This window comes from Oxyura jamaicensis, chromosome 11 (assembly GCF_011077185.1).
Source record: "Oxyura jamaicensis isolate SHBP4307 breed ruddy duck chromosome 11, BPBGC_Ojam_1.0, whole genome shotgun sequence".
Lineage (NCBI taxonomy): Eukaryota > Metazoa > Chordata > Aves > Anseriformes > Anatidae > Oxyura > Oxyura jamaicensis.
The window spans coordinates 8,984,583-8,995,612 of record NC_048903.1 but is presented as its reverse complement, the minus strand read 5'-3'; the positions used below and the strand labels follow the sequence as shown (position 1 = coordinate 8,995,612).

Genomic DNA, 11,030 nt, shown 5'->3' with positions numbered 1-11,030 from the left:
CTTGCTCCAGAATAAACTTCTGCACTATGTCTTTAACACTTATAAAAACTAACACATGAAAATTAACCGTGTCTGGGGAATCCTTCATTTAATTATAAAAACAGGAATTTAAAGGAAATTTAAAAGCAAACAACATGAAAATAATAGAGAAATAAAAAGTACAAACCCTCTATGTAATAAAATTCTGTTTCTCACCAGCACCTTCTACAGACAAGGCTGACTAGTTTCACTAAACAACATTTCTATATATTGTACTTCTACTTTTATAGCAAATTACTTCTTCATCAACAAGAAAAAAAAAGTATAAAAACATTTCCCTCAATACTGCAAGATGATTTAAAAAATGGAATTACACTTCAAATCTGCAGTCACACATTGGGATGCAGATGCTTTTTTAACCATTGATTCTTTTGGCTGTATATCAAAAAAAAAAAAAAAGGAAAGAAAGAAAGAAAAAAAGAAAAATGGGAAAATGTAATATCGCAATACTTGTCAGTACAGGTCAGTACTGACCCTAGCTTGTGGGCCATCTAGGGTTTCTCCTGTACTGCAGTTGCAACACCACTCAAATTGATTTTCTCTGCAATGACAGCTCCAGTCAGACTGGCACCATGGCAGTCTACCAACACATCTCATTACTATGCTAGGCAAATGACAGCAGCTGGTGTCATATTATAAAGGTGTTTTCAACAATGAAAACACAGCCCCTCAATCTTCAAGGCAACACTAAATCGTTTAGACAGTATCATTTTTCTGTTAAGAGCATTGTTTTTGGACAAAGACCACTTCAAAGTTTGAAATTGCCCTGCTTTACTAAATAACTAACGGCCTCCTAGCGTTTTTAGATCACTTTATTATCCCACCTACATTGTTTGGAAGTACTTGTTGCCAGGTAACAGTTTAGCAGCCATTTTCAAGGGCTGGAGATTTATTTTGTGTGTGTAATATATATACTTAAACACACACACACAGAGGGATCATGTGGGTGTGTGCAAATGTAGATATATATTTAATGGGTATATGACCGTATATGAGCACGTGTGTGTAAATATATATATATGCATGCGTACGTATCCATATACATATACTTAAATGTTGGGAGCATCCTGTACACGTCCAGAAGCCGGCACACAATTCTGCCCTCAGCACAGCCAGCTGCCTCAGGCCCAGTACACGGCCAGAGTCCCGTGCAGCAAGCGGCCGCCATGCCGCGAGGACCCGGCTGGGCGCCTTACTCCTGGGCCTGGCCGCCCTCCTCAGCCTGCTCGGCCAAGCCCCCTGCCCGGCCCGCAGCCTCCTCCATGCTCCCTAGGGCTTCCGAGTCTGCCCGGGAGCGCTTGAACCTGCGGTCTGGGTACTGGCTGTTGTCAAAAGGCATGCGATGGACGCAGAGGACGTGGGTCTTCAGGTTCCCCTTCTGAGAGGCACTGTATGGGCAGTATCGGCACTGGAAGGGCCGGTTACCTGCACAAAGGACAAAAGGCCAGTTAGTTTTTCTTTATTTACAGTAAATGTTCTGGTGAAACACACTGCAGCTGAAAGCCCTCCTGCTGAAGGAAGTCACTGCGTGACTTCAGCAAGAATAAGAAATTTGTGCTGCTCGCAATTTGCCTGTTTCAAGAAACTGCATTTTTAAAAGCCTCTGCTTCGTATTTTTGGGAAAAGTGCAGCTATTTTGTCTCCCTCCTCACACCCAGCTGTAAATCCGTCAGTCCGTGATCCAAACTAAACTCTTATAAATATGGTGCAATCATGTACTAGACTGCCTTTCTTTATACTTGTTAATTATCTTTTTTATTGAAGTGCAGTTCAGGGATGACAGTGTGCAGACCCTTCATCTAATAACCATACTTTGTCTTTGGGTGGGTTTCTGAGTCAAGAACTGTATGTTTTATTTTAATCACACAGATTATTTTTTAATGGAAAGAAATAATGGATTGAGATAACTGAGGCCTCAAGCCTGCAAACATTTACTCCGGTGAGATTACTCCTGCGAGTAAAGAAATACAAGCAGAGACGTGTTTGCGGGGCTGGGGCACAAGGTTATCACCAGCTCTAAAATAAATGTCCAAACCAGATTAAAAAAGGAATGTTAATGCACAGAATCTGATAGATGCACTTCTTGTGGGTGAAATAGTAACTGGCTGCAAAATGAAGGCATGAATGAAAGATATCACTTTTAGTAACTCTATCAATACGCTCTCCCATATTTTTCAGATTATTGTGACTTTAAATCTTCATGCTGTATCTGGTTTTGGAGGTTATGTTTCAGCAATCACATTTCAACCTATGCTGGGAAGTTGTTGATGTGTTTTACTGGAACTTTATGAGCTTTGTCTCTCAAATTAACTTAAACGAGGACCATCTGAGGTCAAATGTGCTTAGCTTGCTTTAATTTGCTAAAATAAATGAATAAATAAATGTGCCAGACCATCTACATAAAGCCAGGATAAGTGAAAAACAATACCATATCTCCACATTTGAAGAGCACATTTTCCTCTGCTGTTGTGGTACTACCCAGCAGGGACAAACCAGATGCTGGTGTAGCAGAAGAGGAGGACTACACTCCCCACTACATGGGAAGGGGCTGGGACCATCTCACCTCCATTTTAGGTAGGAATGTAATGGACACTGGTTATGCAGTGGTCCAATGTTGCTTGTACAGGAGTAGGAATGTTCCCACAGCACTCATGGCCTGGGAGTTAGCCTTGGCTGTGTTTAGCTTTGCTGGTGGCACACAAGCATGAGCATCTCGGGCAGAGAAAATTCACCTGAACTAGCAGTGCTTTGGGTTGCGCAAATAATCTGCTATTTTTACTATAACAACAAAACCACTAGGCAGAGTTCCCCCAAACATTCTGCCTGCTACTCAGAGGAAAGAAGCATCAAGTCCAGTACACAGTTACCCAAACCCAATGCTTCATGACTACAGGCAAGTTTCCTTCCTGAAGCATGAAAAGGCCTTCCATCCTTTGCTTTTACAATTTAAAGATTGCCAAAAGGGTGGCCAACCCTCAAGGCTTCATGCACATTTATGCATGAATCTGGGGACACAGATTGGGTTGATCTCATTCTCTCATGGGGTAAATACATTTCCATCTACAACTTCATAAGGAAAATGCAATGAAATCTACAAGCTGCTAATCTTTACAAAGTTAGATTTCAGTGGAAAAATTCATAGCAATAGCAATGAAAAAAAAAAAAAGAACTACATAGAAAAAGTTACAGAAATTGGATTGGGCTTTTACAGAAAAAAAATAAAAAAAAAAAAAAAAGTCAATTGAAAGATATGAGGAAATAGTCAAAGAAGAGACTGAAGATGTCCCTAGTGCCTCTTAGGATCAGTCCTAAAATCAATACAGAGCCACAAATATGTTTGAAAAAAATAGAATATATTAGTTTTGAAAACTGGAAGCCCTCTCAAAACTGTCTGGATGTGAAGAAGGTCCAGAGAAAATCCAATTTTGTTTCAGAAAATCTAGAAATACTTGGAAACTCAGGGAAAAAAAGAAATCTAATAAAATCATTATATCTCCCTCTTCGATTGTCAGAGATAGAAACAGTCACCAGAATTCACAGCTGGGTGCTGGATTCTCTCTTTTCTTCTTTTTTTCCCTCCAGGGTAATACCTCTGACCTGAGGGAAATAAGTGGCTGTTGCATATTCTGTTCAGGGAGGTGCTGAAACACTGTGAACACACACGGTGCTGAACCAACAGATGAAGTGCTGGGTAAAGGAGGAGGAGATTTGCTCTGTGAAGAACTGAAGTGGTTTTTCCCTTTCTGCAAAAGATAAAGGCCTGCCACCATCACAATCACTAGCATGACTGCATCCACACCACAGTACCAGCTCCCTTCCAGCACTCCCTGTGGTTTGTTTGACCATCCAATGACTGCCCCTTGCTAAGAACGGAAGATGCGCTGCTAAGATGTGACTAATGGTACAACTTGCCCTTGAGCCCTATTTACTCCATTTTTACCAATGCTATGGAAAAAGCCAAAGACTATCCTGCCCGTCTGGACCTTGTATGCTGCTACAGCCAACAGCTGGATGTGCCCAGGACATAAGGTCTGGTAACTGCTTCCACCAGCAGCATGCAGGGAGCACAAACACAAAGTGCTGGGCTCCTGGAGCAAGCAGGAATAATGTGCCCAACAGCCACTTCTGAAATGCCTCAGGCACCATGAATCGTGGAAAAAAAGGGCCAGTTCTAGATAGAATGTGTACTGCTAGCCAACAGCATGAGATCTCACCAGACTGCTCTTAACTCTTTGCCCATAAGCAGCTACCATTAAATGACCAGTTCATTCCTGGACCACCCCCCACAAATTTTAAACAAAATCCACAATGCACGGGTGGAGCTAACAACCTCATAGGTGCCAAGATAGAAGCAAACTCTTTCTGCCCACCACCAAACCAAGTTCAAGACTGTGTAACTCCATACAGAGAATGTCATTTATTAATTCAATGAACTTTAATAAATCAGACAATATAAAATGCACCTAGGATTCAGTTCTGCATTGCCTCCCCCACTACTTACTTTTTAAGAGCTATCAAAAGTTCACATCACTGCCTTGTGAAAAGTAAGTACACAATAAGTTAATTTGTATTGTCACTATGCAGTACAACTGTGGTAAAGAGCACATTCATTTTTAATCTAGTATGAATAATATATAAATATGTATACAGAGTGAGGGTCATGGGAAAGCAAGTGGTACATTGTTTACAGCAGAAGTAGTACAAAAACTAGAGATTATTTTCACTTGCAAAGATAACAATATCTGCAATTTGCTTGTAACTAAGGGGTGAAGGATAATGCCCATTTCTCTTAGGTAGCCCATCTATTAATTATAGCTCAAAAACTTGTGGGTAGCAGCCTCTTAAAATAACCCTTCCTAAATAAGTTGGCAATAAATTTATAATGTTATCAGTGGTTGGTAGGTTATTTCTTAGCATGCTATAGTTCATATATATTTTACCCAGTATATATCTTCCAATAAAATTATATGAAAGCCCTTTAAAAAAAATCTTCTTGATAGTTCAGGAGGTAACATGCAATGCATTGCGTTTGTAGTGAAGAGAATTAGGTTAAAGGTGGGCCAACAAAGGGAACAAATTATCGTACATCTTTCTCAGATCAAAAATCAAAAAGTGCAGATAGAGGACAGCATAATGTTTGCAGCTGAAATAATCCCGTTACAGAGTAACATGCTACGAAGTATGCAACTACGTGTGTGAAGGGACTTCATAATCACCTGGACCAAAGCTGAGATACTAAGAAAATGGAATTTGCACAAAATAATATTAATAAAATAGTTAAAATGACAACAATGGTAGATGGACTCCAAGAACTGCAACAGTTTTAGGTGGGGCAGACTGCCCCAGAAGGGGTGATTACTTACCTTCAGCACCTTCTGAAGCCAGTCCTCTGAAAGCGATCCAAACCTTCTAGGATTATGCCCAGAAAGGTCAGCAGTGCTGACATGGTTTGGGCTGTCCCTAATTTTAACTGTACTCTGAAGAGAACAAGGAGCCTGGACTGGACATACTTTCCAAGCAGAAAAGAGAACCTTGCTCAGGGACCAGTATATAGAAAGCCCCCCAGTGTTTGAAACTAGTCCATCTTTTTTTAAAAAAAATATATGCTGCTTTGTTAATTTAGACTTTGAGAAGAAAAGTTTGTTTTCTTTCTTTCAAGTTTGTGATCTGATATGTTGCTTTGTGACACATCATGTCAGCCTGCATCAGTCACATTGCGTTAGGTTTCATAACATGGCATGACTGATGCAGCGCAACACGGTACTTCAACTGAATGGAGTCAGAAATGCAGGTTTTGAGAAAGCCATGGATCTTAAAGTCTGTTTTTTTATGACCATTTAAAGGAAAATGCACTTAAAACCAGGGCCTGGGATTTAAACAAAGCTGCTACCCATTACTGAGTTGTTAGGGATTCAAATATTTGCCAAACGTATTTTGTTTTGTCTTATCTTTAAAACTCAAACTGTACTGTTGAAAAACATAAAAACTCAATGTCAATGTAGTGTCATTGGTTTACTTGCTGTGTAATCCAAACTGCTGATAGTTCCCGATTTATTAATTTTGATATGGATCCATTATTTAAGATTAGCACAAAGGAATACACAAACGATGGAGAGAGAAAGAGCAATGAATGCTAAAGTATTTTTCATTTTAAAAAAAAAAAATCATTTACATGGTCAAGCTGCATTAATTCTCCACTTCTAAAAATATTTGATCAGCATCCAAATTCTATAAAAAATTCTGCAAAGAAACATCGTATTTTCGTGGTATTACAGGCACATATGTAGGGGTTTGCACTAAAACATAAAAATGGGCATTGGACTAGTCACATGAATAAGATCAGGAATTTATTCCAGATTGTTAAAAGTGTACTAATCACAGCAAAATCATGGCTTTCTCCCAAAGCAGCAAGAAAATGGTAATTTGAAAGAAAAATGCCAATAATACATCACACACAAGCCGTCTGTTTTCCCCACTACACCACTTTTTATTATATTGCATATGTGTACATATATACACACAGATACACACATACAGACACAGACACACAATTCAATGCATAAATTTAGGGAAAAAGCAGAAGAGCCATAAAATGATGAACAGAAAACAAATGCTATGCAATGTACTATAAGTTATAATTAAGTCCCAAATAAAATGTGTTTCTTAGATATGACATTTGTTTCCTTAAATGCAAAAATGCCTATGATTATCTGACAATGTTTTTCCTTAGATGGCCAATGGCTATAGCATTTACTGGGATGCAGTATAGCAAACTCATTTCAGATTTCTTTGCTTAGTTTAAGAATATCCTTGCAGTGAAAATCAGAAACAACAGCCATTAGTTCTTTAAAGCAAATAAATGACTCCTTCACTAAGAAATACTTGAAAAGCCCTAAAGGTCTAACTTTCTTGGAGACAGATCTCTTCAGTTCAGATGTTGGACACTGGAGGGCTGGACATGCCCCTGGGCTGCTGTAGCAATCCCAAATAGCCAGGACTGCATTGGGCTATGGCTAGGCACTCGTGGCAGGATTGGCTGCAGTGTGACAGGATGGATGGCACTGAGATGCCCTGTCCCAAAAAGTGAAGGGGTCCTTGTAACCACACATCTGCTCCACTCCAAGGTCAACAAGCTGCACGCAAACCTGCATGGAACCCAACCCCCACAAAAAGACCTGCTTTAAATATTTTTTCCTATGTAAATTTGTGTCTGAGGCACAATCACCTTTCAACAGAAGAACTGCATGTTGCCACAGAAATAGTAACTGGCAAACACAGCCACGTGCTTTCCACAAAACAAGTCCATTTGAGCCACTCCAAAGCCCCAGCAATGTGGGTTGGGCTGAGGTCATGGCTTTCTCAGACCAGAACCGCCGTCTCCAAGGCACCTTGGTGAGTGCTGCCATTTTAAAGTAACACTATCATAGCACAATAATGAGCATTTGCAAAGGGAGAACTATTTTCATTTAAATCTTGGCTAGTGAGATTTCCTTTTTTTAACACATAAATTTTCATAAATACATTTACTATCCACAGCTAATGTCCCAAACCCTGTCTGTATTACCCAGGAGAGCAGAATGGCTCTAAAGCAGCTATTCTGATCTGGAGCATAAGAGTATGGATGGGAAAATGCCGAATAAATATATTTGTCCAATAGACAATAATGGCTCTGAGAGCCATTCCATTTTATTGGTCTCAAAATATGCATTTTATGAAACTCCCAAAATACCAGACAGATTAAAGTACGTCCAATCAGGTTCATATATGTAATAAAAGTTTTTATAAAACAATTCAAAAGTATACATTTATTTACACACAGGTCCAGGACCAACCAACATGGTCTTCTGGGAAAATTACAATATTCTGTGAAGTTTATATGTTTATTGGATTACCAAAAAAAGGAAATTAAGTTTTAAAAACTCTCTATTTTATGTTGACCAGGAAAAGCTGTACAAACTAAAAGCATTTTCTAAGGCTTTTTTGATGATTTACTGTAGAAGTACATACAGAAAAGCATAAATATCTGCATTTTAGGAAAGCCTAGGAACATTTTCAGCTGCCGAAGGTAAGGTGTGTTTGCTACGGGACAATTAAAGCAGCCCACTTACCACCATCCATTCAAGTAGGGTCCATCATTAATCACAGTTTCAATCCTACACATAGTCCTAAAAATAACTGGAAGAAATGTTTGTTATCAGAGGCACCAGACTAGGACTCATCCCATATAACCTAAACACTTAACAGAGAAACCTGGTTACCTAAATTCCCCCTAGTGAATAAAGAGCAAACACTTCCAGGGCAGCTCTGGTCTGAAAGCATGAACCTGGAGAAACCTTTTTCTCTCTGCAAGTTACAGGGAAGTAACTTTTCCTTAACTAGGAAAAGATAATTTAGGGTTTAAGATCATGACAAAACACAGCCACCAGCTTCATCCTAAATAAACACATTAAGGATGTTTGGAAAAAGATGCCCTAAAACTAGTAGGATTCATCCACCTGTGAAGTCCATCATAACAGGCTGGTGATCCAGCAGGAGTCCCCTGCAGGGAGCAGTGAGGTACATGGCACCATCCCCAGGTCATCCCATAGCTCAGAGCAACCACATTGCCCCTCTGCACTTGAGTGCTGCTGGGGAGGAGCAGAGAGTGGCACCCTCAGTCCCCCCAGGTGCCTGCGGTACTGGGACGGTAAAGGACTGAACCAGCACTGTCTGCAGAAGAGCTGGAGCATAAAAAGACCTCATCTGTAATTACAAACAAACACGCCAACCCCTCCATTCATTGAAGCAAATTAGACTCTCAGATACCTATGTGGCTTTCTTGAAACATGATCAAAGGTGGAGTCTGTTCTTGATTTAGTATATTATACAGAACTTATACAGAATAGCTATTTCAATTCACTGATGAGTATACCAAAACATTTAATGATGACAGGGAAAAGCAAAAGTTGATGCTCTGTCTTTAGAATGTATTAAAAGATTAAGTTAATTTTACACATTACCCCAAAATCAAAAATTGCATTTAAAGTAACAGTCCAATTCCTGTCTGAATAGATTACACTCACTGTTTTTTTTTGTGTTTGTTTTTAAAAGCAAAAGAGGGGGGAGATAAACACAAAAACTTGATATGCAAACCAGCCAAAGTAGATGGGTATGGCACAGAGGGTAACGACCACATTTACACTCGTAATAAAGAGTAACAAGTAGAAACTCTCCTTCACACACATGCTTTAAACTTATTAAACAAATTGATCATAAAATTATGGAAAACGTCACTAATTTAACACTAATGCTTTGTTATGTATAGCATGGAAATTATTTCTATTTGGACATAAACTGAGGAACTTGCTGGCCCTTTGAAGTACACTAAATACAAGACAATTATAAAAGAGCTTAAGTCACCAAGGGTATAATGGAGACTTGCATTCTGAGGAAAAAACACATTTTACATTTCTTGAAAAGCTGAAAAAAATCACCGGCTTGTTCAGCTCGACACTAAACAGAAAAACTTTGCTTCTTTTTCAGGGGAGTAAGATTTTCACCCAGCAACTTTTGATGTAGAAGGGAAAGGGATCTTTCTTGGGGGGGGGGAAGGGGGGGGGGAACGACACTACCAGCCAAAAGGTTCTTAAACAAATATGAAACATTACGTGAACCTTGTAAAGCCAGAATTCGCCTGAAAAACAGACTTTGCTCTCTACAGACTCGCCCATGTTGAGCGGGTGGCCGTGCCCAGCAGCACCAGCCTGGTTCTGGCTGTGACAACATGAGTTACGAGCCTGGTGCCTCAGCGCGCTCCAAACAAGGTTAGTGGGAATGTTGTCATTGATTGAGCTTGAAATGTCAGACTATCATTGTCCCGTGCTTTGGTAAATTTAATTACATTTAATTTTTCATATTTATTTACTTTGTTTTATACACATAAGTAGAGGACAGAGCTCTTATCAAGGGCACTCGGTACCTGTTGTAAAGAGTAGGCCGAGGCCGCAATGAATTCTGACTGAATTTATAATGGCAATGGTTACGATTCAGAAACTCTTCAATTGCAATCTGCTTCCTAACCCTAAACTCACAACATTTGGCCCAAACCACAAGCATTAGCCTGCAGCTCTTGCAGCACCTATCTTATGTTTCCCCCGAGCCCAGAGGAAAGGCTGTGCAGCTGGGGAAAAGGAGCACCCAGGCCCGGGAGCAAGCAACTTGCAGCTCGCGACGGCCTTCCTCCTCCTCCCCACCTGCCGTCCCATGCAGGCTGCAGGTCTTGGAGGTAAGCAGCAGGTTGCTCTTTAAGAAACCCCAAGCTCTTCTCTTTATCAAAATTAAATCTTCAGAGTCCTACCTTTTCTTTACTTACATATTTCAATTAATTGCTATTTGCTCCTGTACGTGTTTTAATCATGTTAATAACAGCGCGTTCACATTCTAACCCCCTTGAGCAAAATATCTTGGTTTTCCTACTAGGTCATTCACAAGTTTCCTGTCTGATGTTCTATCATATTGTTTAATTGTCTCAGTAAATATTTATTATTTCAGGAAGCATTTAGGACTTCTAGTATGAAGCTCTATTTTGATTTAATGTAGCTATGATATAAACGCTGTACTGGTGGCACTGGGATTTTCATGCAGCTCAGAGTTGCTAATAGGAAAGGCCTTGCCAGTGATTATATTTCGCTACCAAATAGCCTTTATTCTGCCGAGCAATTCATAAATGCAGTAGCATTTTCTTTTTCACTCCGGGCAACTGTCTTGAGCTTATTTATTTTATTTTGTGGAATGGAATTAAAAAAATAAAAAAAAAAAATCCCAGACTCAGCTTTCTAAAATTTTCCTGCCCACATTTCAACATGTCATGTCCTCAGCTGTCTTGGAACAGGGCACTGCACAGTCTGCCCCATGTGAATGGCTGCCCCCAAATGCACAGAAAGGCAAAAACCAGGAACCCTCTGCTAGTCCCATGTCCCACCAGTCACCTAAACCAGAAGACACGTGCTATT

At 39.9% G+C, this 11,030-nt stretch overlaps 1 protein-coding gene across 15 annotated transcripts in view; it reads right to left on the bottom strand.

The window, feature by feature from the left end:
* Positions 1-816: 816 nt before the first annotated feature.
* Positions 817-11,030, bottom strand: part of ZNF536 (zinc finger protein 536) — a 342,846-nt gene continuing 332,632 nt past the window's right edge. For all 15 annotated transcript variants that reach the window (XM_035336771.1, XM_035336774.1, XM_035336770.1 and 12 more), the window contains one exon: positions 817-1,464. In XM_035336771.1, the coding sequence (XP_035192662.1) occupies positions 1,232-1,464 (233 nt within the window). In that variant the 3' untranslated portion in view covers positions 817-1,231. The remainder of the gene's footprint in view (positions 1,465-11,030) is intronic.